The 26,569-nt window shown below is 42.2% G+C and overlaps 1 protein-coding gene and 1 long non-coding RNA gene across 2 annotated transcripts in view; one reads left to right on the top strand and one right to left on the bottom strand.

The window, feature by feature from the left end:
- ANLN (anillin, actin binding protein) overlaps nt 1-21,510 on the bottom strand; it is a 32,223-nt gene extending 10,713 nt beyond the window's left edge. The window contains exons 1-19 of the mRNA XM_081834881.1: nt 21,360-21,510; nt 13,933-14,086; nt 13,099-13,365; nt 12,045-12,385; nt 11,185-11,389; nt 9,639-9,829; nt 9,413-9,520; nt 9,076-9,181; nt 8,272-8,388; nt 6,498-6,724; nt 6,147-6,295; nt 5,448-5,595; nt 4,909-5,044; nt 4,205-4,387; nt 2,602-2,731; nt 1,584-1,632; nt 1,437-1,493; nt 339-377; nt 80-98 (exon numbers count right to left, since the gene is read on the bottom strand). Coding sequence (XP_081691007.1) covers nt 80-98; nt 339-377; nt 1,437-1,493; nt 1,584-1,632; nt 2,602-2,731; nt 4,205-4,387; nt 4,909-5,044; nt 5,448-5,595; nt 6,147-6,295; nt 6,498-6,724; nt 8,272-8,388; nt 9,076-9,181; nt 9,413-9,520; nt 9,639-9,829; nt 11,185-11,389; nt 12,045-12,385; nt 13,099-13,365; nt 13,933-14,086; nt 21,360-21,377 — 2,644 coding nt within the window. The 5' untranslated portion in view covers nt 21,378-21,510. The remainder of the gene's footprint in view (nt 1-79; nt 99-338; nt 378-1,436; nt 1,494-1,583; nt 1,633-2,601; nt 2,732-4,204; nt 4,388-4,908; nt 5,045-5,447; nt 5,596-6,146; nt 6,296-6,497; nt 6,725-8,271; nt 8,389-9,075; nt 9,182-9,412; nt 9,521-9,638; nt 9,830-11,184; nt 11,390-12,044; nt 12,386-13,098; nt 13,366-13,932; nt 14,087-21,359) is intronic.
- On the top strand, nt 5,079-6,496 carry LOC309326298. The gene is made up of 2 exons (XR_014150277.1): nt 5,079-5,328; nt 6,433-6,496. It is a non-coding gene; the product is annotated as an uncharacterized lncRNA (long non-coding RNA).
- Nucleotides 21,511-26,569: the final 5,059 nt, after the last annotated feature.

The following is a 26,569-nucleotide window of genomic DNA, read 5'->3' as shown; positions in this document are numbered from 1 at the left end:
AATTGTTTGCTTTTAGTAGTGTACATAAAACAATTCACGGCAAATGGGACAATAAAGCAATAAAAACAATGAATTTTACCTGGCGTAAGGTTGCTCTTCTGTCAAAAAAGAGAAAGAAACACATGGAAACAGGTTGTTAAAAGAACATTTTAGACAGTGCACTTGATGGGGGGTTGCACCTGAAAGGCTGAAAGTTACTGATCGTTTATGGAACAGGTATGGTAAAAGCAAGTAACTATGATCTTTAGCATGATATTATCTTGCTAGAAATTAAAGCCTTGGTCACAGGTAAGTATGTTTGTGTGTGAGTTTTAAATCATTCAAATATTAATACTTACGGCAGTAATAGATGTCAGTAATCTCTTTGGAGTAATAGCCTAAGAGATTAGAGAAGAGACAAATGCACTCTAAATGTTATATTCTGTACAGGGCTGTTAAAGACCTCACAACAGCAGAGCATCTAGGTTTTAAAGTGAGGTTAACAAATTAACAAATTAGCTAGGTTTGTCAGCAGTTAGCATCCAAAACAGATGTATTTCCAAACACACACACGACAGTGCTGTATAGAAATACATACTTCATAGAGTCCATCTGCATACACATCACAACTGGGGCCGGCATTTGTTTGGAACCTTCAGGTTATTAATTTCTCAGGGAATACATTTTTAGAAGTGCAAGCAGCGCATATTGAAGAAATCAGGTCCAGCTCTGGGTGAACTTTTCTTCCCCACTCCAACAGAGTGAACTACCATTCTGTTACGCGGGAAAGATTACAGGAGAGGCGGGCAGGCGAAAACCACCTCAGAGTCTGCTGGATTGTCCCTCCCACCACAGGGTCTTTCTACTACCAACTGCGGGGTGGAGTTGCTATCATAAGGATTCTGAGAGCAACTCCACAAAAGGAACAAGAAAGATGTTCCAATTTGCTTAAAGCACTCTATACTACTTCAATCATTCACAAAATTTGTCGTGTTCCTGTCACATGATTATGAACAGGCCACATTCTTTCCATTTTTAAACAACCCTGTCACCAGCCAACATGGCTGCAGTATACGGCACTGAATTACAATCTGAATGACTTCCCCAGACAAGTGACAACAGGGCATCAAAGAAGCAAAAAAAAGAGAGGAAAAAACCATGTACTAGATGCAATTATGGAAAATATTCACAGGCAGTAAAATTTTAGAACCGACATTATGCAGTGCAAGATGACTGAACTTAAGTTATTCAGCTGAAGCACTTCAAGATTTATTCTGCCATCAGTTCACAAAGGCAGAGAGTAGTAAATTTGACTATAATCTTAATATGCTTAAAGAACAACATTTTTGTTTTAAAAGGATATTGTGTCATATTGATTTGGGAAAGTGTTCTTCCCTCTGTATTAAAGTACTTTAGCACAGATTAGCATCACCAATTTATTCAATTATTCCCTTTACCTTTGACTTAGCTGATTTTTTCCTTTTATCAACACCTGTGGATTCTTTCTTCTGTACCTAATAAATGAAAGAGAGATGTTAAGAGTCTATTGCACCCCCAAGTGTTCTCTCAAAATAGATGCCCATCAAAAGGTGAGAGATACATACCAAGCTATAAACTTCAACCTTTATCTCAAAGTCACTGGCCACATCTTGCCTTTAAAAAAAATGGAAGAAAGGGTTAAATTCAATTCCTAAGTCTAATACAGTTTTCCAAGTCACGTTTTACAAATCAAATAAATCGCAACAGAAGCTGTGGTAGCTCCTACTGTATCTATGCCTGTCTAAGGGCTGCAAAAAGCAGAGGGCAACCTGTGGCAGTCCAGGGCTCCCAGGCAAACAGCTTGACAAGTATGTCTTTTCCTGATTGTCTTATGGAACATCAGGACCTTGTGTAAGCCTGTAAGATTTTGGAAGGCCATCTTAGGGTAGCTTTTACTGCTGTATTCACAGCTCTGCTGCTCTCTTGCTCTCAAGCATTCCCCAACCAAGGTTAACTTCAGACTTCTGAAGCATATGGGATTAATTCTTTTCTCTCAAACTCCTGCGGAAAACTTAATAAGTGTTCAAAATCAATAGTGTTTGTCAAAAGTGGGCTTGAGACCCCTGCCATTTTACTTTAGGCAAGTAGGAACCACTCCCAAACTAGCAGCCAGATATCAAAGACAGCTGTATAGCAGACAAGTAAGCAGGTGCACAAATATCGAGCTATTTTTCTCCAGCTAGAACAAAGCAGTGTATTTTGGAGTGCAAGGGCACCAGAGACAGCAGTCCTGCAGGTTGAGGTGTGGGAAAGACAGGCAAGCACTCACTATTTTCTTATGTGCCATCCTAATTAAAATGACTGCAACTAATCTACCTTTTCCCAGTATCTGAAAAGAGGAAGACTGGGTTGAGGTGGGAGTGAGAGAGAGCAACATCCATTCTTTTTGGAGAAATAAAGTTTTCCTTAAATGTGCTTTTGGATCTCCAGAACTTTATTTTTTGAAGCTGCTGGTGTGTTTTTAACCTAAGCTTTGTTCTTAACGCTTCGTTGTGATTGTCAACAGCTTTGGAGGGCACAAATGGTTAGCATATAACATTGTTATAAAGAAGAATAAAATTAAGTAGCTAAACAAGTACTTACAGCGTAAAAGTAGTAGTGAAAGTAAGAGCATCTCCACCATTCAGGGAACTTGCAGTACTTGCTAACGGTGTAGCAACCATGTTTTCTGCTCCTGCTTTTAACATTATTACGTAGTAGTAGTTTGCTGTTTCTGTGAATAGTTTAAGCAGTCTCTCTTAATCTGTTTTACAAAAGCAGCTAACACAAAGGATTAAAGAACAAAGTGGTTCAGCATTTTTGCCTCCAATCAACTTATTGCACAGTTTAATGCACCTATGTTTATTTTTTATGGTTTGTAAGACAGTTGATTTAAGATGGGAGGATCAAGTTTCACAGTGATTTAAAGATTTTGTACAAATTTTCCAAATGGAATGTAGTGTGTTATTCAAGTGAAATGATGGAACTCAGGGAGAAGCTGGAAGTATTTTAGTCAAAACTGCACACAAGGCAAAATCACAAAAGTTGCAATTATCCTATACCAATTAACTCATAGTAAGTCCACGGAACACAATGGGACTGACCTCTAAGGAGACATATATATGACTGCACTGTATGTCAGCCTACACCAACTCAAATATACAAAGTGGTAGGTTTTTTTGTTTTTAAAACCATTATTATTTTCCTAGCATTTTCCAGGTGCTCCTTAATTTCACTATATTCACAGTGTTGGGAAGTAGTCAACCAGCGTGGTGTAGTGGTTAAGAGTGGTAGTCTTGCAATCTGGTGAACCGGGTTCGATTCCCCGCTCCTCCACATGCAGCTGCTGGGTGACCTTGGGCCAGTCACACTTCTTTGAAGTCTCTCAGCCCTACTCACCTCACAGAGTGTTTGTTGTGGGGGAGGAAGGGAAAGGAGAATGTGAGCCGCTTTGAGACTCCTTAGGGTAGTGATAAAGTGGGATATCAAATCCAAACTCTTCTTCTTCTTCAAAAACTGTTGTTTCAATTATTAGTACTTCTAACTCATTAAAGCACTTCTGCAGCAACAATTGGCTTCTTCTGCTACTGCCTGTCTTCACTACTATTGCTGCTGCTGCTGCCTTCAACTGCCTTCACATGACCAATCTAGCAGCAGCAGCAGCAGCAGCAGCAAAGGATGAAGGCATCAGATATAAGGCCACAGTAGTAGCTGGTATCTTGAGCATTAAAAACAGTAGCTTAAGTTGCTTAAAGACAGTGGTTAAAGTGTACGATGGCTTCAGGAATGTGGGGAAAGCGATCTAAATATGGAAGGAGAAGGAAAGCAAGAGGAAAATGGTGGCGGAAAAAGAGGAGGTATGAAGTTGATTATTGGGACGTAAACTGCCGATCACCGGAGAATGGAATGCAACAGAATTAATTTGGAGAACATTCAGCTAGGAGATTTGGGGTGGATGAAAGAAATGTTGCTACACCTTAAGAAAAAGGAGTACTGCAAACACAGAATGCTGTAAGGAAAGGTAACTCTGCTCTAAAATTCCAGTTCAAATTAAGATGGACTTGAGAGACTTTCCCAAGAGCAATTAGTGAACTCATGGAAGATGTGACCTGCAAGCCAGAGACTTCCTGACTTATAGGTCAGTCTCTGTATCAGCTGCTACACTAAACCATAATTCCAACCACACAAGCACAGCAAATGGAATTACCTGATTTCTGGACAGTGCTGCATACAAAGTCTGCTTTTAGAGGTAGGCGCATTTCTGACAGAGTGACAGAGCCCCTGGATGGAGAAACTCCACTAGGCATTGAATCAGCTTTAATCTTCTTGCTTTGAGATCCTTCATTTTTTAGTTTGTTTAGCTCTTCCAATAATGCTGTTCTTTTTTCAGCTGTACAAACAAAAAAAATAAAGTAGTTATGTATATGTTTCATAAACAATTACAGGTTGTTTTCAAGTCACAGGCACATCCCACAAAATGTTTAAAACTGAATCCCAATGTTGGATCAAAACCAACCTCCACCTAATGAACTCATTTCGAACAGAAGTCAGCTAGATATAAGAAAAATGATGGCCTTAAGGGTTTGCTTTTAGCAGATGCCATTCAGAGGTAAAAGGAGGCTTTGGCAAGCCAACATTCATTCACAGAACCAGCCTTCATAAAGTTTTAGGATGTTCTTAAAGCCATCACCACAGGATGGCAGAAAATTTCATAGCTCAATTGGACACTGCTTTAACACTTTCTTCAAATCTTTTATTTATGGAAAATTTAGATGAGGTAGCTTATTGCTGAAGAATCACTTTGAGTAAAAAAAGAATACAGTATGCTTAATACACTCTAGTGTGATCTTTTGGGCAATAAAGCCTGTTATGTTATTTACATAGAAAGCCATCTTTAAACAACCACCATACTTGCAATGAGAAGTAGTCTCTCAGCTTCTGCTTCTTCTTGTGATCCCTTCCCATGTTCCTCATCAATACAACAGTTTAGAGCTTGGCTGGCTTGATGTATTACTGTTTGTTGCAGATTGATTTCATTATTCAGCTCCTAAACATGTAGTCAGATAAGTAGACTTAGTAAAACCTCAAACCATTATTTTGTCACACTTCCTTCAGTTTCTTTGGAAATACATCCACCCTGAAGTTTCTCATCAGCAATTTAGGCTGGTGCAGACATAGCTCTGCTCATGTTATCCAGTTACAGGATTGGACTGCAGGATTATACAGCTCCTCCTTATGAGTAAATTCTCTCAACCATGGACTATTAGCCATAGTTAATTCTAACCTGGCATTCAAAAACAATGCTGAAATCGAAACTGCTAGTGGCCCCAGGTAACTTCATTTTTACTCCTAAAATGTGTATGTTGGCAGTTTATAATCCTTGTAGGAAAAATTAAATGGATAGAATGAATAATCAGTTTTCTAGGATTGGAAGGCAGCATTCTAAGCACCTGTAATTTGCGTTTGATGTTGATTTGATCAGACGTTCCATTCCTTTTCTCCTCAAGCCTGGAAGAAACATCTTCTTTACGAACGATCACTTGCTTTATTGAAGGACGATCTATTTCTTTAAATCGCTGTGATCGATAGGCATCAATACTTCAAAAGAAAAGTTCAGTTTTAGAAAGATACAGAGCAAAGTATTTGACCAAATAAAGTTAAGAAAGTGCAGAGGCAAGAAAGGGTTTACAACAGAGATTGACTCATCTTGACCAAATTGAGATAGAGGCACAACCAGCTTTTAGGACCACCCTTAGGAAGATTATAGCAATGTGGATTTATTCAAAGACACAATGATGGCTAAGTCAATGTTTCAGGAAGTGCAAAAGTGCTGCCCCTTCTACTTTTCCCATGAGGCCATTTTCCAGAAAGAAATCTAGATTAGCCTTAAATCAAGCGTGGGGAATATCAGGCCCAGGGGCTTCTCTATCCGGTTCCCAAGACTCTCCATAAGCCACAAGTACAATTGCTGGCTCTTTCATCTCCCACCACTGACATCTGAATCCAGCCCTCTGCATAAGGTTTCCCAGAAGCGTATGTAGCCCTCAGGCTGAAAAAGGTTCCCCACACTTGGCTTAGCTGTTTTAGTCCTCTCTCTGCATTGTACTAAAATTTAAGAGGCCGAATAGAATGCTTAGCCAAGTGGTTACCTATACAGATTACGCTCCTCTGACAAGGACCCAATGCTGCTTCCAGATTCAGTTCTGCAGACAGATGTTCTTTGAAACTTGTTGGACTTTGGACTATCATCACTTGCATTGCTCGCCTCATCAACCAATTTACACGGGGATGCAAAAACCTGGAAGAGACATAGATCTTTGATCATTCTATGTGTAATTAAAATTCAAAGAAATACAACGTTATAATGCTGAGAATTGGATTTTAATAGCAAACTGAGAATTACAAGTTTGAAGGCGTGTTTTCCTCATTTTCTAGAATTTGAGTCTATGACAACCTGGACATACACAAATAGCAGCATTAAATTAAGCATCTGTTCTTACCTCTGGACTTGCAACAGCAACAGACTCTGTTAAAGGTGTTAGGAGGGACATTGAGGAAATATTCAGCGGCTCCTGTTCATCCTCACAATCAGCTTCCAAGGTCATACTCATCTCTTTTTTAAGTTTCTCTATGTCAGGCCCATCCTCTTGAAGAACTTCATCAAAGATGTCACTTATCACCTGTGAACTATTCATTTCGTCATTCGCTTCAGGCTCGAGCTCTTTGTCTGGAAAGTAAAACACACAAAGTCAACTTAAGGGCCAAAAGCCTGGGTAAAGAGGAAAGGTTCAGCCAGGTTCCTACAAATAAATGTGGCACCAGGCATGCCTCCCTGGGGGAGAGCATTGCATGAGCAGGATGGCGAGGCACCATTGTTCTTGTATCACCATCCTCCAGACCAAAGAAGGGCCTCAGATGACAACTGCGGGGTCCAGGTCAGTGTTCATGTGGGGAGAGAGAGTCCTTGGGGAATACCTAAGCTACACAAGCCTTTATACGTCAAACAGGCATTTTGAATTGAGCCTCAAATAGCAACCAGTGCAGTTGTTCCAGAATTGGCATTATATATTCAGACCATGCTGCACAGGTCAACAATTTGACTGTCAAATTCTGCACCAGAGGAACTTTCCATAGCATCTTTAGAGATTGTCCCACATGTAACATATTGCAGTAATCAAATCTAGAGTTTGCCAGTGTATATACAACAGAAGTTAGGCTGTACCCGTCCAGATAAAAGGCACAGCTGGTCCTCTAACTCTAAGCTGATGGACAGTACTCCATGCCACCGAGGCAACTTGACCCTCAAGCAACAGTTATAGCCAAAGACGAACTGTAACTCCATTCAGACCAGGCCAAATCCCATCTGTTTGTTCAAGAGAACAACCCATTAACTGTGTCTCTGTCTTGTCTGGATTAAGTTTCAGTTTATTGGCTTGTAAAGGAGCAGAGGTGTGTGTCATCAGCATATTGTTGACAATGCACTCCAAAATTATGGAGGACCTCTACTGACGCTGAATGCCAACAGTCTTTCCCCCAACTTTCCTTCTTTGATAAGGTGTTAGTGCCTTTCTTCATACAAATACTAAAAACAGGTCTAGTGACTCAAGAAGGGTATGATATAAACTTATAGAATTGTAGAGATATTAGGGACCCCAAGGGTCATCTAGTCCAAGCCTCTGCAATGCAGGAACTGCAGCTCAAGAATTCAGAACAGATGATCATCCATCCTCTGCCTAAAAAGGAAGGTCCACCACCTCTCCTGGGAGTCTGTTCCACTGTCAAACAGTGCTTACTGTCAGAAGTTTATTGCTGATGTTTAGTCAGAATCTCCTTTCTTATAACTTGAATCCATTGGTTTGAGTCTACCCTTCAGGGAAGGAAAAAACAAGCTTGCTCTGTTGCATAAGACAGCCCTTAAAGCCCTTATATCTCCTCTCAGTCTCTTTTCCAGGCTACACATAACTCCCTCAACTGCTCCTCATAAGGCTTGGTTTCCAGACCCTTGATCATCCTTGTCCCTTCTCTGCACACCTTCCAGCTCAAACTCATTCTTAAATTGCAGTACCCAGAACTGGATGCAGAACTCCAGGTGTGGTCTGACCAAGGCAGTTTTCCAGACATGCATTGTCACCATGTAATATTTTCCAATCACTATCAAGGAGCCAAGCTGCATGTTAAAGACCACCAGTGGTTTAGGGCTAAGCCAGACAACCTTTGAGGCACAAAGCCTAGATAACTAGACCAATTTAGTAGAAAGAATTAGGAAATACAAACCTTTCTGTTCCTCCGGAAGTTGCTCAAGGTTTGAGTTGGAAAGTGTTTTTACAGGAGTCTGTGGTGAAAAGATTTTCAAGGGACTGAGCTCTTTTGTCTTTTCATGTTCTGAAGCGCCTGTAAGTTCCAAGGAATAAGTTACTTAAGTAGAGCAAGCACTTATTAAATAAAGTTCATAACTAATCTATGTTAGGCCATTTTACAATGGACTTGTACTAGGCTAGACTTTGAGACACCCAGCATCTACTTGCTGATGAGAAATCTCGCTTCTCAGGCAGCAATATGTAGTAGTCCTATTAATCTGACATTTCTATCTAAAGTTCTAAGTGGCACGCCTTACGATTCTTAGTAATTCATATAAATATTGGAGATAATAGACAATATAGTGAACACACACGCCCTTCCCAACCTGCCCATATGTCATTTTCATACTTAATTTGGAAAGTGCCAAGTCCGAGGGATTGAAATCACAATTATCCAATCACCCAGGCCAGGCGTTATTTTCTACCCGGGGAGAGGATGGATGGGGGCAAATGTACGACTCACATGGCATTTACAGAAGTAGTGGAAAAGTTGCAGCTGTCCAGGTAATGCTGAACAATGACTCCTGTAATCTGACAGAGGCAAATGGAGTCCAACAACATATGGCGTGCCATACGCTCCCACCCGCCATAAGGGAAGTTATTGGCACCTTGAAACATAAATTAGTCTTCTATCAAACAATTTACTAGTCATTTTTTAGACTTATTCTTTCACGTTTAGATAATTTTACCATGGAGTAGTTTTATCATGGAGCATTCTTACCAGAAGTTATGCCTTCTACGGCTATCTCTACAGCCTTTTCTTCGGCTAACTGTGAGTTGTCATCAGAACTGGGAAGGTGCTTTGAGTTAACCTGAACCAAACTCTCCTAGAAAAGTAAGATAATTCAGGCCTTTAAGTCAAGTCATCAGGGTATATTCAACTGGTGTCCAGTTAGTTTAGTTGTATTCAATATTACCCGTTATTATGTTCAATATTTCGGGGGATTTTTACTGTATATTTTTGATCTTTCGATGAATAGTGATTTAGAAAGAAATTTAATAATAAATAACCTAAAGCATTCTTACAGGTTCCCATACAACAAATTTCAATATGTTACCGATTTTGTTTCTAGGGGTTTTTTCTTGGAGTTCTCTTTTCTTTCAGCGCTCCACAAGTTGCCCCTGTCAAAGCGGCCTCTGATGCATGCAAGTTCTTTTTCACGTTCCTGAAAACATTCAAGACAAAAGTGGATGCAGTCTCAGCTTATGCACTATATCTCCGACAGATGTCTAATATTCAAGTCTAATCATTCCATGTTCTTACAGACAAGTAGAAATTCATACCTGTTTGAGCTGCTGTGCTAAACTAGCCGTAGAGGATACTTCATTCTGTCTGAAGAGTCTTTCTTGGATTGTCTTTGTATTTGGAGTGATAATGGGAGTCCTGTGTCCTCCAGTGATAACAGGACTTTGTGTACTACGCTCCTGGCAATGCTCTCCAAAACGTTCCAGAAAAGGCTTAATCCCTGATCCTCCTAGAAGAACAATGGATTTTTTTTTCATCAACAAGTTAGGTTCTTCATTATTTAGAAGTAACACTGAAGTGCATTATTCTTTTCTTCTTCATACACATAGTTATACAACTATACTAGATTCCGCATCTGAACATGTTCTGATGAGAATTGGGGCAGTTAAGCATTAGTACTTCTCAAAAAGCTATAATTATTCATATAAGCATCATTCTGCAGAGGTATCCAACTAAGTTGCACTCATAACCCCACTGAAATTAATGGTCTGAAGTTAATCATGTCCATTATTTTTAATGGGTCTACTCTGAGTGGGACTAGGGTTGTCTACAGCCCTTTCTATCCATTCCGAAAACTTTTAATACAAAAGACCCTAATTTTGCAACTGAGGTAAGGTACACAACTTCTCAATCTAGGTCTCTTGAATCCCTAACAGATGAGCTTTCCAAAACGTTAACAGAAGTGCTTTCAAGCTGTCACCCATGGTTCAACAAGAGTTAGTTTCATCCAATTTAGATCAGAAGGCCAAGTGAGAAAGCAGATTTATTGTAGAAAATACTAAGCTGCTTAACATTTTAAAAACTTTTATCATCTGGAAATGCACAAAATTTTCTTAAAAGCTGCAGCCCAATATCAAATACCACCATGCAGAATCTAGACACTCTTTTATCTTGGCAGAAACCTAATTGCACAGGCTGATGTAACTGTGTGAAACTAGTTTTGAATAATGCTCAGATTATTCTTTGTCTCCAATAAAAAAATGGAACCTTTTAAATAAGTCTTAATTCTTATGAAAAAGAGGTCTTCCATCACAGTAAAATAAAAGAATTTAAGCAATCCCAAATCAAAAGGCATTACCCCAAAGTATGTTCAAATCAACACACCAGGAATTGCTTCTAAATAAACATGCACTAGATCAGAATAGGTGGAGGGAGAAAAATTAAGGGGTCTGACACAGTAGCATGGAGGCTACATGGTACCAATACATTTGAGTGGATTTCAACAAGTCATCTCTTAAGTTGACATCAATTCATGTGTAGAACTACACGAAACGTTACTCACTACCAAATACCATATATGCAGACAGAGAATCTGTTTATTTAAAGCTCATTTTTGCAGTTCCTTAATACAACTTATAAACATTTTAAGCATGAAATTACAAAAAACCTTAAGATATATTTTTTCTCATGACTTAGCTAAAACTTTGCACACAGTATATTCCAGCTATGCTTAAACCATTCAAATTTCACTCCGACATGGCCATATCACTTACGTCAGCTAATTGCAGAAATCATTTTCTATACAAAATTCTGGTTAAAATCTCTACAGCATATGTTGCTTTAAATAATGGTGCAACCCTTCACCTGGTGTGGCTGGTTTATCCTTAGAATCAAATTGTACATGTGTTCCCTTGAGTCGCTCCTCTTTGGCAGAAAGTGGCTGAGATAATGCAGATTTCAATGATGGTTTAAGGTTGGCCTTTTCCTGCAGCAGTTGTTTTGGTACCTCAGTCTCCTTAGAATGGTTGCTAGTTGTTCCTGAAGATTTTGCTATGGAATTATTAGTTCCCTGAAAGGGGATTAGAGAGAACAGTTAGTTGTCACTCTCAGCTCAGAAAGACAGCAAAGATTATTATCCACCTAATTTTTTAATGTTGCCAATGGATTTCCCAGATGCAGCACTAGCAATTGTGGAGTAGCTGCTCTGAATTATTCTACTAGGATAGCTAAACAAATGCTTCCATCTCCTCCACTGCTGTTTTCACTGTCACAGCTAAAACAGCCATTTGCAACAGGGATCAGAACTTTACATCGTCTCTGTACTATCTTTATGTGCATTCCTTAATACTTGCCATTTACAAGAGGATCTCAATAAGTAACTACCTGGTGAAGTATGCTTAGATATGATTTTATAATTGACACTAGACTTTTCAGCCTAGTTTATCTTTTAAACATGTTACAATTGTTCGCAAATTCCCCAAAGCCTGACTCAGATTAGGATTTTGCTACATTTTGATGTCTGTTAAGGATTGCACTCTACAAACTCGTATTTCCTTTCCTGAAACTGCCACTTCTATAGCACCATCTTAAATATGCCAACTCCTAAAGTAAACTGCTTTCAATGGGGCCAGTTCTCTAGGAAGGGTTGCAAGGCTACATCTTCATATTGTCAGCCTCTCCACTGTCTGATAGAAATAAACATCAGATTAAATATGATCACTTACCAATATCTCAGAGTTTGCCGACTTATTCACAGATGGCTCAACAGCCCTTTGCAAACAGGATGCAGCATCCTGCTTCACACTGTCGCTATTGATTCTAGCAGATGCTCCACTAGTAGTGGACAATTTGGATAAACAAGCCGTACCAGGCTGTTCTTGTGTATTGTTTTGCCTTGCAGATGGATGACTTAGGTCATTTTCCCAGGAGCCAATTGTAGCAGCAAGGTTAGCTAAACGGCCTCTTCGACCTATTGGGGTATCAGTTGTAAGGGGAAGTTGTTTGGGTGGGGAAATGACGCATTTGTTTGATTCAATAGGAGAAATACAAGAACTTTCAGACACATCTGAAAATTAAGAATACAGAAAAGCAGAGTTATGGAACTATATGACACACGACTATTAAAGCAATTCTTACTAAAAAAAATACCAAATGAGATAAAAAATGTTCTGAAGCAAGCCAGCTTGCCCAACTACTTCTAAACATATCTATAGCCATCACTTGTGGAATATTACAAGAACCCACAGGGGAGAAAGGCTACTTTGTTTTTCTTGCCCTCCCAAAAAGGAAGACAAAAATGTTGAACCATGAGAAAACTCACACTTCATAGTTGACCTATGTACCAGAGGATCCCATGAAACTGAATACAATAGACATAGTGCAAGTTTGTGTAACGACCAAGGATTAACCGGTGCTAAAAGTATGGGATAAACTTTCACAGTTGTCTGCATCAAGTAAGAATCGCCTTGAGGCGATCAGAATTTTTTTTTTATGAGTTGGGAATGACAGCTCCTTTTCCTTTCAAGTCACTGATTCATGGTATGTGACTAGTATAGCTACTTATGGGCAGGTAAGCCAAACTAGCTTGAACCAGAAAACAACTTCTTCCTCCACCCAAGGAAAACATTTTACACATATGAAATTTAGATGTATGGATGCCTGCAATCAGGTATCTCTTTTTAAACACCATAATGGCATGAAGACATACTGAACTTTCCCTTGCTTACGTCTTTGCAGATTTTTTTTAAGCTTTACATATCATGCACAATACAGACATACCGTTGTCCCAGCAGCGTCGTTGTTCAGCCAGCTTTTGCATGCGTGTTTTAACTGAAGCAACAGGAGTTTGCTCAGATTTCGCATCCTGTTCTTCAATCTCAATGGACGGGGCAATAATCTGAGAGGTTGGAGCCACTTCAGAAGCAGCATGGTCCATTGAAGAAGAGTTAATTGGATACCTATTCTCTGAATTAGAAAGTGGAACATCCACATTGTCCGAACAACGTCTTTTGGATGGTGATGGCTTTGTACTCGCCTTTGCTGTAGCTGTTGTGGGGGAGAAAGCGGATCAGTTGGGTTGGCTTTTAGGCTAAAGCTACAATGGCAGTAAATACAACAGTCAGTTAAGAATAAATTTTAAACTATCAGACAAGAACAAAAGTTCACCCTCCTTTGATTCCCCTCCTTAGACAATTTCCAGTTATTACTGTGTCCTCCTCCTTTACCTTGCTTTAAAAATGATTTAATGAGTGAAACTGTCTGAACACTGCTTAGAAATTCTGAATACTGTATTAAGTAATATATAAATACTATGATACAAATGAAATAAACATGTGACAGTTTTGTTTATAAAATGCCTGATATAGTTCAGCATTAATCTACATAGTATTTTTATTTACATGGTATTTGTTACACTTTAGTTCCAGAATGCAGCCCCATAATTAACTAAAATGCACTTTGATATTACTTCATAATGTTTATCATTACTAAATATCAATGTCATTTAGCTACTAAGTGAGAAGCAAGACAACTAAGTAACTTTACAAGTTTGCCCACACAAAACCCTGTACGCCTGAGTATAATCACACACGATCTCATGCAAGTGAAAAATACCTTCTTCGCTAGGCTGAAGCGGTTGGTTACCAGCTTCTGATAAAGGTTCTCTGCTCCTTTTTGTTTGTGTTGTAGGCCGCACTCCTGCTGTGGGCCGCCCAGCCATCTTCTTCTGCAAATTTTCCCTCCTTGCACGGGTTCGCTCTAGAAGTTTCTAAATATTACACAAAGATTATTATGGGTAAGTTGATAATGGGACTGCACTGCTTTCAGGTTGTTAATACAAGCAGTTCCTTGATGAAAGTGGGATGTCAACAAGTAGCATTTTAATTTCTGCAGCTTCCTACCAACAAAAGCTATGTTTTTTGTCCAAGTAGGAGATAGGCAGTCTCAGTGCATAAATCAACTGCAATGTCATAGTTGTGTTCACTAGCAGGACAGAGACTACAGAACGTTTTGGAGAACTGCAATAAAGTAATGTCTAGTGCTTGCCACAAATGCTCAAACTACACAAGAGATATAAAAATGTTTGTCTGTACTTGAATTGCAAGTCTTAAGGAGTGCAACTAGCTGGAACTGTGACACCTAGTTTTTTGAGTGACATTGTTGCAGGTGGCTCTTATTCACACAAAAATCTGTGTGGATGAATGGACGAAGGCAAATCACATGCTCTTAAACCCAGCTTATTATTTTATGTTGTATATAATTTTAGAATACAGTGGTACCTTGGGATGCGAACGGGATCTGTTCCGGAGCCCCGTTCACATCCTGAATAGAACGTAGGATGTGACTGCGCGAGTTGCTGCTTCCACGCATGCGTGTGACGTCATTTTGACAGTCTGGACATGCACGAGTGGCGAAACCCGGAAATAACGTGCTCCGTTACTTCCGGGTTGCAGCGGAGCGCAACCCGAAAATACTTATCCTGAAGCATTTTTATCCCGAGCTATTACTGTATTATTGTTTTTAATGAGCGTGTCCTGCACGTTATCCAAAATTTGGTAGAAGATTGGATCAGAAAGATTTAAATACAGAACAAGTACAACCAGCAGGGGGAAGTATTTGCAAAATGAAGGAATTTTCTAGTTCAGGAAAGCAAGACAAAAAACCCTTGCTTGTAGGCAAGGGTTTTTTCTCAAATTACTAGGAATGTAAAAATAGTGGCTCTAACTATTTAATGCTGCTCTACTTGCATGTTCAAGACTATCCAGATGTGAGATTAAATAGCAAATATGTAGCAATGCAATAGCTAAACAATAGCAATTTAAAGCTGGGAAGCCTGCCAGTCACATTCCATTTGGTTCCATCAGCCTATTACTTCCAAGTATTTTAGTCATTACACATCAAATGTCATTTATTAGGAATTTTCAGCTCTATAAAACTGGCCCGGAACTGCAGAGCTGAAGCAAAGGGACACTCTGGCCTCTGCCACCAACTAGGGGACTAGTGTCCCAGGAAGAACATCACAGCAAGGAGAAAACCAACCTGGCCCACACACCAACCAATTAAGAAGCATCTGCTTTCTTGCAAGAAAAGACACTCAGTTCCAACTGCTGGTTCCCCTGGGACTGCAGAGCTGCAGGGAAGCATGATCTGGACCTATCCATCAGCTAAGGGCTGCTACAGTATGCATTTTGGGGGAGGGGGAGGGCTTGTATTAATGTAAGCTGTTGCTTGTAAGCTGTTTTGAAGATGATTTGATTGAAATACGTGGTATAAATCTTTAGAACAAAATTGCAGCTTTCTAGACCTTCAGCAACCCTATCCTCGGGAAAGTTGTCAATACAATTCAATTATCAATCAGAATCACTTGAAACCTACATAAATAAAAGTAGCACTGCATCTCAAAAATGCTCATTTATTTCCTCAGAAGTCCCAGAAGCTAGGTGCAGTTATTCAAAGAGCCCCCATTTTCCTATTTGGGGTATACTGGGTGCATTAATATGTGCCCCTGGCTGACTAATGATCATAACAAAACACAGGTCTCTGTGGCTTGTGGAGCCCAAACTGCTGGGATCTGAATATCTAAAATCAGCAGGCTAGAACCCTAGAAGCAGTGGCATTATTTGGTCTAAGTGACTAGCCATGTAGTCACTTCTACACTTCATGTAGAAGTAGGCCAACATGTTGAGCGTAGAACCACTGGCAGAGGAACAGGAGGCTGGGGGGAGCGCCACACCCCTGGCACCATCGGGGAGGGGGGTACCATTGCAGCTACCCTCCAGACACGTGCCATGCCCCCCACCGCACCGGGCGCCATGCCCCGCAAGCAGCGTGCCACGCCCCCGTCTGCTCTCCGTCCCCGGTGCCAGAGCATGCAGCTTCGCCACTGCGTAGAACTGAAGACAGAATATGATGCAGAAATTCTCCCTTTTTGCTTCCCTTCCTTTCAAAGTTTGTCCATGGTGATACGTGCAAGGGCACAGCTTTCTCCAACTCTTTTCTATCACCAGCACCTCCACCCCTGAACAAACTCATCCTGCTGCTGAATTGGGACACAGGGCAGAAGAGAAGCGGCATAGAGGGTATATCTTTGCACGTACCCATACCGATTCTCAGCTAATCTGGAGAACTGTAGGGATATACAAGAACATAGGAGCCTGCTGGATCAGGCCAACGGCCCATCTTGCCCAGCATCCTGTTCTCACAGTGCGAGACGCCTGTGTGAAACTTGCAAGCAGGATTCAAATATAAGAACGTTCTCCCCTCCTGTAGTTTCCTGCAGCTCGTATTCTGAAGCATTGCTGCCTCCAGCTGTGGAGAATAGCCATCATGGGAACTATCCACAAATGTGCATTATTAACAAACTAATTGAGACCTATAAACAAGTGGAATGCATCAACTGTACTAGATATTCTAGCATGAATTAAAGTCACAGTGTGCAGACTGTTTACAAGCCTTACCAAATCCATATAAAAAAAGGCCATTACAGTGGTACCTCGGGTTAAGTACTTAATTCGTTCTGGAGGTCCGTTCTTAACCTGAAGCACCACTTAACCTGAAGCGTATGTAACCCGAGATACCACTGCATTGCCATATTTCAAGGAGGAACATATGTTATGAGTTACTGGGCATTCGAAGCAGAGCTTGAAAATTTTTAAGCTCAAAAGCTTTCATTTGAAAACTGCTGACACTGCAATATTAAGAGTTAAATACAATATGCAAACCAAGCAATGAGAATTCAGGTCCAAGTAGATAGAAGCAATACTGGACTTCAGTGTAGATTATGATGGTGCCCAAGACAAAGGAAGCAAGAAGAATATGAAACCCAACTATTATAAATTAAAAATGCACTTTTCTATCTTCTAATGCAGTAGTCCCATCTCCATAAGCATGTTCTTGAATTTGACTTTAATAGTTTCTTGCTAATTAAAAACAATATTTAGTTCTTATTCCAAAATGTGTTCAAGAATGTAGCGCTTACAAATGTATAAAGTGTTCCGCTTTACTTCTCTACATTAATAAAAAAGTGTAAAGAAAGACATGGTGCATGCAGAAATCAATATACTTTTTCCATGTGTTTGGAGTTGTTTTCCTTCACATCAGAGAGCTCCACAGGGAAAAGCATAAGGTTTCCTTGAGGCAATAAGTTTTAATAAAAGCTTGCCTGTCAAAGCAATCTGCCTTTTCCATTGTACTGGAAGGAGGACTTTTGGCAGAAGACTGGCATGGTTATTAAAAAAAAAAAAAGATGAAGTTGTAAAACTAGTGAAATATCCTTTTCAAGTTCCAGATGCTTTAAAGATTAGCACAGCATTCAATACTGCAAACGATTTTAAATCAACAATTCAAATCAGGTTTGATTGCTCTGAACTCAAAAAGAAGTACAACTGCATCTCTAAGAAGGGTGTGGATCAGCTGGAAGATTTCCAGCACATAGCACCCTGAAGTTGTTTAATAAACAGAACTTGAAAACGGGATCTCTTCAGAACTAGTCTCATCAAGTCATTCACTTCCAATTAAGGAGAAAAACTGAATGTTTGAATGCAGCATCAGAAGCAAGAAGATAACCGTCGATTCTGACACACCCCTCATTGTGTAAGCTGAAAGACCGCTTAAATATAATTTAAATTGAGTTAGCACCGAGCTGCCGAGGGCACCTTGAGAGCGCTCCACATATTTACTCAGAGTTAAGTTGTGCTGTGTTCTGTTGGCCTTACTTTCAGAATGACTGCAGCTTTGAAGTAGTAAAGAACACAAGGAATTTGTGCAAGTTTCAAATTTCTTAAGTGGTTTTCTTACAATAACAGATTTTATTTCAGAGGTTTTGACATTTTAGAGATCTGTCAATCCTATGCACAACTTCCTTGAAGTAAATCCCACAAAGCTCCATGGGACATATTTTAGAGTAAACACACTATTGCATTGTAAAGATCCGTTTCAAATTAAAGACAACATAATGCATCAGTACCTTCCTTTCTGTTTAAGAGCATGTGGACAGAGACAGTCTTATCTTTAAGCATTTGTTCAGCACTTCATATACTTTGGGCATTTTTAAGTGGTAAATAGTAATTTTCATGCTCTGCATGCAGACACTAATATTTCATTCCACATTTGAATGTGACACGTTTAAAGGTCAACAGGTGTTTTTTATATATATATACCACCATAAAAATACAGAAATGTATTTTTACATGACACCTAGTAGATTACTGTTTTTAAAAAATAAGCATTAAAAAAATAGGCAGTGCTGTGCTTTATTATATAGTTCCAGAATCTCATCGGCTTCCCTAATGTTTAAGTTACTTTTAGAAGCATTTAAGTGACCTCTTGGAATAATTCAGGAATAATTCTTGGAATAATTCAGGAAAAAGTGAGAGTGACATCGTTTGCTTCTGTATTCCTGCAGTCATTCTGACCAGCGCAAAAGAACAGCTATTTGGAAATGCCACACCCATTAGTCTCATTTCCCTCCTCTGAGTCACGGCAAGAGAAAAGAGGCAGCTTGGAAAGAAGGAAAGTGGAAAATCAACGTGCTTGGAGTTAGCTATTTGAATTACGTTGCTTTGCCCTTTTCCTTTGCTAGCTTTTGTATTAGGACCCGGAGCAAAGCATTAAAACAAACCAAGAGCTCCAGGTCCCCAGGAGTAACCAGATCCTCAAACCCTCTAAGCCGCAAGGGCGATCCCTGACTAAGCGCCACTTTCTGCGGGTCGACTTTCAGCTTTCCAACTGGGATTCGTTTCAAAAGCATTACTTTGTCTTTAACCGAGGGAGACCCCAAACGCCCCCCCCCCCGCGCCCAAAGCCAGGCAGAGAGCGCTAAAAGGCACACAGATTTGGCATTAAAACAAATAAAACATTCCGGGGGCGGAGAGAGAAACCCAACTGAGCGCAAGGGAGCTTGCAAGCCCAGAAAGGCAGCCTCGTTGGCTAGGTTTATTCCAATGCTATTACTCTCGAGTAGGGACGCATCGCAGCCCGAGGAAGGGCCGCCAGGACGAAGTCCACTTAAATTCATTATTATTTACTACATTCGTTACTCGCTGTATATAGTTACAGATAGGTAGCCGTGTTGGTCTGCCATAGTCAAAACAAAAAATTCCTTCCAGTAGCAAGACCAACTAAGTCAGTTCTTGGTATGAGCTTTCGTGTGCATGCACACTTCTTCAGATACACGTGTATCTGAAGAAGTGTGCATGCACACGAAAGCTCATACCTAGAACTAACTTAGTTCGCTGTATATATTATATGTTGATGGGAACATATGACACTTGTCATTCGCCTGTCGTTTATTTCAACCCAACAATATGTTATTATAATTTCTATACCACCTCTCAGGATCAAATCCGCTTTCCAACGTTTAATTTGGTTTATTAAATCTGTTAATCACCTGATGATGATGATGATGATGAGGGACTTTCTATTCCGCCCTCCACCCGAGGATCGCAGGGCAACCCGAAGCGACTTAAAGGCAACCTCCCCCCCAAAAAGGACCCCCACCTGGGCCCAATTAAAGCCAGTGGCGTAGCGTGGGGGGGTGCAGGGGGGCCAGCCGCAACATCTGGGGGTTAGGGTTAGGGGGCGCAAATCCACGGGTTAGGGGGCGCAAATCCACGGGTTAGGGGGCGCAAATCCACGGGTTAGGGGGGCGCAAATCCAGGGGTTGGGGGCACAAATCCAGGGGTTGGGGGCGCAAATCCAGGGGTTAGGGGGCGCAAATCCACGGGTTGGGGGGCGCAAATCCACGGGTTGGGGGGTGCAAATCCACGGGTTGGGGGCGCAAATCCACGGGTTAGGGGGCGCAAATCCAGGGGTTGGGGGGCGCAAATCCATGGGTTAGGGGGCGCAAATCCATGGGTTAGGGGGCGCAAATCCAGGGGTTAGGGGGCGCAAATCCAGGGGTTAGGGGGCGCAAATCCAGGGGTTGGGGGGCGCAAATCCACGGGTTGGGGGGCGCAAATCCACGGGTTGGGGGGCGCAAATCCACGGGTTGGGGGGCGCAAATCCACGGGTTGGGGGGCGCAAATCCAGGGGTTAGGGGGCGCAAATCCAGGGGTTAGGGGGCGCAAATCCAGGGGTTAGGGGGCGCAAATCCAGGGGTTAGGGGGCGCAAATCCAGGGGTTAGGGGGCGCACATCCAGGGGTTGGGGGCGCAAATCCACGGGTTAGGGGGCTCAAATCCAGGGGTTAGGGGGCGCAAATCCAGGGGTTAGGGGGCGCAAATCCACGGGTTAGGGGGCTCAAATCCACGGGTTAGGGGGCTCAAATCCACGGGTTAGGGGGGCGCAAATCCAGGGGTTGGGGGCGCAAATCCACGGGTTAGGGGGTGCAAATCCAGGGGTTAGGGGGCGCAAATCCAGGGGTTAGGGGGCGCAAATCCACGGGTTAGGGGGTGCAAATCCAGGGGTTAGGGGGCGCAAATCCAGGGGTTAGGGGGCGCAAATCCACGGGTTGGGGGGCGCAAATCCACGGGTTAGGGGGGCGCAAATCCACGGGTTAGGGGGCGCAAATCCAGGGGTTAGGGGGTGCAAATCCAGGGGTTGGGGGTGCAAATCCAGGGGTTGGGGGCGCAAATCCACGGGTTAGGGGGCGCAAATCCAGGGGTTGGGGGGCGCAAATCCATGGGTTAGGGGGCGCAAATCCAGGGGTTGGGGGGCGCAAATCCACGGGTTAGGGGGGCGCAAATCCAGGGGTTAGGGGGCGCAAATCCACGGGTTAGGGGGCGCAAATCCAGGGGTTGGGGGGCGCAAATCCACGGGTTAGGGGGCGCAAATCCAGGGGTTAGGGGGCGCAAGTCCACGGGTTAGGGGGCGCAAATCCACAGGTTGGGGGGCGCAAATCCACAGGTTGGGGGGCGCAAATCCAGGGGTTAGGGGGCGCAAATTACTTGCCTTGCCCCGGGTGCTGACAACCCAGGCTACGCCACTGCTTAAAGCCAAGCGGGAGGGAGAGGAAGGCCTTGCCCGCCTCCTGCCCTCTTCTCCAAGGGAGTTAAAAGACCCCTCGGCGCCCCGCTTCCCTCCCGCTCCGCGGGCGCCGCTCACCTCAGTGAAGGGGTCCATCTCCGCCACCAGTGAGCTCCCTCGCCGCGTCCGGCTCCCGAAACAGCCTCTCCCTTTTGAGCCTCCGCGGCGGCAAACCGCCGTCCAAGTTTGAATTTCAGCGCCTGCCACAGCCAAGGGGGAGGGGCGCGCGCCGCGCATGCGCCCGGCTCCGCCCAAGCTCCTCCCTGCCCGGAATACGCCAAAGCTTAAAACTCTCGAGGGACGGGGGGGGGCGGGCACTTCCCCGAGAACGCATGCGCATTTCCGCCTCCCCGCTAATTCCGAATAAAACAGCTCGCGCCGCCTGAAGGGAGCGGGTGGGTGGGTGAAGAGGATGACGGACGGGAGCGTTAGCCATTCAGGCGAAGCTGTTTTTACGACGGCTTTGCAGGCCTGGCGCTGTTGGACTCCAACTCCCATCAGCCCCAGTGAGCGTGGCCAATGGTCAGGCGTGATGGGAGCCGTAGTTCAAAAGACCTTGAAAGCTACATAGTGTCCCCCCCCCCCAGTCTACGTTTAGAAACTGACCTTTTTAAGGTTGTTGTTTTTCTAACGAAGCGCGTTTCCTTCCAAGAGCCAGCGGCACAGTCCAAGCCTAAACCTGCTTGTTGTTTCGGTGGAAGAAGATTGGAAGAAATTTAAAACTTATTTACAGAAATATTGTAAAATTTTTGAAAGTTAATGGCATTGAAATGAACTGAAGGGGTACTAGCAACGAGGTTAAAAATAAGATTGGATGGATAATTAGACAAATTAATTGGATATGAATTTGCTGAATTAACTTTCAACAGGGATACAAAAAAGGGAGATGTGTGAGGAAGTCAAGAAAATAAGTGAATCAAAGATGAGAAGTAAAAGAGGGATTTTTGTGTTTTTTCTTCTTTTTTCTTAAAATGTGTTTTTTCTTTTCATTTTTGAAACTATTTTTTTCTTTTTTCTGATGTATTTTGTATTTTTGTGTATCTGTTCTTGGTTTTGTTCCTTATGTTTGTTGTTTTTTCTGAAACTTAATAAAATATTTATAAAAAAAATAAAAATAAACCTGCTTGTTGTTGTTGTTGTTGTTGTTGTTGTTGTTGTTTAGTCGTTTAGTCGTGTCCGACCCCCTGGACCAGAGCACGCCAGGCACTCCTGTCTTCCGCTGCCTCCCGCAGTTTGGTCAAACTCATGCTGGTAGCTTCGAGAATACTGTCCAACCATCTCATCCTCTGTCGTCCCCTTCTCCTTGTGTCCTCCATCTTTCCCAACATCAGGGTCTTTTCCAGGGAGTCTTCTCTTCTCATGAGGTGGCTAAAGTATTGGAGACTCAGCTTCACGATCTGTCCTTCCAGTGAGCACTCAGGGCTGATTTCCTTCAGAATGGATCGGTTTGATCTTCTTGCAATCCATGGGACTCTCAAGAGTCTCCTCCAGCACCATAATTCAAAAGCATCAATTCTTCGGCGATCAGCCTTCTTTATGGTCCAGCTCTCAAGAGTCTCCTCCAGCACCATAATTCAAAAGCATCAATTCTTCGGCGATCAGCCTTCTTTATGGTCCAGCTCTCACTTCCATACATCCCTACTGGGAAAACCATGGCTTTAACAATACGGACCTTTGTTGGCAAGGTGATGTCTCTGCTTTTTAAGATGGTGTCTAGGTTTGCCATCGCCTTTCTCCCAAGGAGCAGGTGTCTTTTAATTTCGTGACTGCTGTCACCATCTGCAGTGATCATGGAGCCCAAGAAAGTAAAATCTCTCACTGCCTCCATTTCTTCCCCTTCTATTTGCCAGGAGGTGATGGGCCCAGTGGCCATGATCTTCGTTTTTTTGATGTTGAGCTTCAGACCATATTTTGCGCTCTTCTCTTTCACCCTCATTAAAAGGTTCTTTAATTCCTCCTCACTTTCTGCCATCAAGGCTGTATCATCTGCATATCTGAGGTTGTTGATATTTCTTCCGGTGATCTTAATTCCGGCTTGGGATTCATCCAGCCCAGCCTTTCGCATGATGAATTCTGCATATAAGTTAAATAAGCAGGGGGACAATATACAGCCTTGCCGTACTCCTTTCCCAATTTTGAACCAGTCAGTTGTTCCATATCCAGTTCTAACTGTAGCTTCTTCTCCCACATAGAGGTTTCTCAGGAGACAGATTACCTGGGACTAAATCCCACATTATTTAAATTTGTCTACCGCCCTGCACCTACAGGCCTCACGACGGTTCACAACATAAAATCATATGCCACACTGATGTCTCACAACAAATGAAACTGATCTGTAGAAAACATAGCTTGGAAAGAGACAGGGCACGTGTTTTTGTAAACTAATAAATCTTTAATATTTTTTTTTTTAAAAACCCACAACATAAAATCACAATATAAAAACACAAGATATGTCATCAAAATAAAACGAACAACCCCATAATTCCCCCTGACACATTTTAAAAGGGCATTGCATGTCAGTCAGTGAAAGGCCTGTTTAAAAGAGGGCCATTTTTGCCTGTTGGGAACTCTAGCGCTGGGAGGGGAAATAGTCGCCACCTAACGACTCTCAGCACCCTTAACAAACTGCAGTTCCCAGGATCCTGAAACCACAGTCCAAATTATGGCCTTCAAGACAGATTGTAACTGCAGAAACCTCCATGGTTTCTCTGACAGTGCAACCCTGTTCTTGAAGCCATTAGAGAAATCTGAATATAGGACAAAGAACAAAAAAGAAAAAAGAAAGGAGAGAAAAATGCCAGGCTCAATCAACCTTATGAAAATACATTAAACAGTTGCTTATCACAGATTCCTAAGGTAAGCGGTAAAGATTCCTGCCTCCCATCTCTTGCATTATTTTTTAAAAATGAACAATGTCCATCATTTTCTGTTTTTTCTTCAGGTACAAAAATATAACACAAGCACAAGAAAAGGAATGTATTCTGCTAGGAATAGCTAGCTGCGGGACCAGGTATTATGTTCAATGTTACTCAGCTGTTTCCCTTGGAAATAATGTTTTGCCCAAAACCCGACATCGACGTCAAACACCAGCAAATTGCTCCCTGCAACGTTTGGCCGTAGAAACCCTGACTTTCACAGTAGGTGATAAAATGAGCCCTCGGTGCCCTAACTCGTGGGGTCACTGCGGTCCTTTTAAAGAGGTCTGAAAGAGGCTTACTTCTGCTGGACTCCATAGCCATTTTACAAAGATCCATAGCCATTTTACAAAGATCTCTGTACAGCCGTACCTTGGAAGTCAAACAGAATCCGTTCCAGAAGTCCTTTCGACTTCCAAAATGTTCAAAAACCAAATTGTAGCTTCAGATTGGCTGCAGGAAGCTGCTGTAGCCAATCGGAAGCTGCAAAAGCCCTGTCAGACATTCGGCTTCCAAAATAACTTTCGAAAACTGGAACAGTCACTTCCGGGTTTCGATCGTTCGGGAGCCAAAACATTCGAGAACTAGGCTGTTCGAAAACCAAGCTACGACTGTATTGACTCTCTACTGATTTACCATTCATTAGATAAAAGGCTAGTGCAGCGGGAAACAAAAAACTACTTGCTGAGGTATACAGTTTTGCTTTCCATTCTTTGTCATTCAACAAAATGTATTTTGCTGACTTGCATTCATGCTTCAACCAGAAACAATATAGTGCCATTTCTAAGACAGCATTGCACATCTGTTTTCCTCCCCTTTAATCAAATTATGATGATTTATATATTTAAATATGCATTCATAGAGCTTTGGCAGCGTAGGTCACACAGATTAATCATGGGAATGGGCCTTTCAGTTCTATAACGGTCTACTCTCACAATCAGTTCAGTGTCTGAATGGCTCCACTTGACCTTGGCTTTCCAATGCAGTGGAGTCATTCAGGGATATGAAGTTGCCAGAAAGCATTCTTTATATAATCTTGGGGATGGTGGAGGTGGGAGGCATCAATGCAATCACTTGATCCGGAGTGCATACATTTTGGAAGAGGTCATGTTTCATGTTGTGCATATTAACATGGAAGAAACATAAGAAGAGCAGCTATGTGCAAACAATGCGGACAATTGTTTCTGTGAAGCGACAGGAGCAAGGTCCCCCCTCTTCCCACTACTGGGGCATCTCCCTGCAAATAAAATAACAGAACAAGAGCCGGGGGAGAGCAGTGTGCACTTGATTGTCTGCTTCATGACGGACATTTCCTCACATCCCATTCAAGTCAGAGTAGAGGAAAAAAATCAGCAAGGCTGGATTTCAAGCTGTCAGTTTCGTGCGCAGACTCACACATGCATATAGAAAGTGGGAAAGAGATTTTTTAAAAGTGTTCTTGAATGCAGCACTTTTTGGAGAGGGATAAACCGATTTATTACTTATTTAGAATGCCTGTGTGCTATTTTATGACCCCAAGAGGTTCTCAAAATGTCTAGCAAAAGATTCCAAATAGAGACTCTTGAGAGTCCCATGGACTGCAAGAAGATCAAACCTATCCATTCTTAAGGAAATCAGCCCTGAGTGCTCACTGGAAGGACAGATCCTGAAGCTGAGACTCCAATACTTTGGCCACATCATGAGAAGAGAAGACTCCCTGGAAAAGACCCTGATGTTAGGAAAGTTGGAGGGCACAAGGAGAAGGGGACGACAGAGGACGAGATGGATGGACAGTGTTCTCGAAGCTACCAGCATGAGTTTGACCAAGCTGCGGGAGGCAGTGGAAGACAGGAGTGCCTGGCGTGCTCTGGTCCATGGGGTCACGAAGAGTCGGACACGACTAAATGACTAAACAACAACAAAATTAATTCTTTACACACTTTTTAATGGGCTGTGTGAACACTCATATTGCTATGTAAACATGAGCCATTCGCTCCCACTAAAAAACAGGTGTGCTATTATTTTAATGCTTACATAAAGTTCCATAAACTAGCAAAGGCATGGGGAAGTGTTGATCATTGTGGGAGTGCCTCCGCAGATGGAAAGACAATCACCTCAGTGTATATATGCAGTATGCACATGTCTCTTTTGGAAGTGATGGTCATACTTAGTTTGCAGGGTTCTGCTTGAAGCTCTACGAAAGCTTGCAAAGGCATTCTGATCGAAGAGACCATCAGGACAGAAATAATTAATGTATGTACAATTGGCAAGGAAAGCTCTACAATGTCGCTTTCAAGTCTGAGGAAAGCGATCAGCTGCACGCAGTCTAGGTTTACATAAAAGCCCCGTGACGTGGCTCTATTCTCCCAGCAACCAGGGTGAGTAAAATGCAGG

The sequence above is a fragment of the Podarcis erhardii genome, assembly GCF_964252035.2.
Source record: "Podarcis erhardii genome assembly, chromosome: 12".
Taxonomy (NCBI): Eukaryota; Metazoa; Chordata; class Lepidosauria; order Squamata; family Lacertidae; genus Podarcis; species Podarcis erhardii.
Note: the sequence above shows the minus strand (reverse complement) of the source record. Positions and strands in the feature narration are given on the sequence as shown.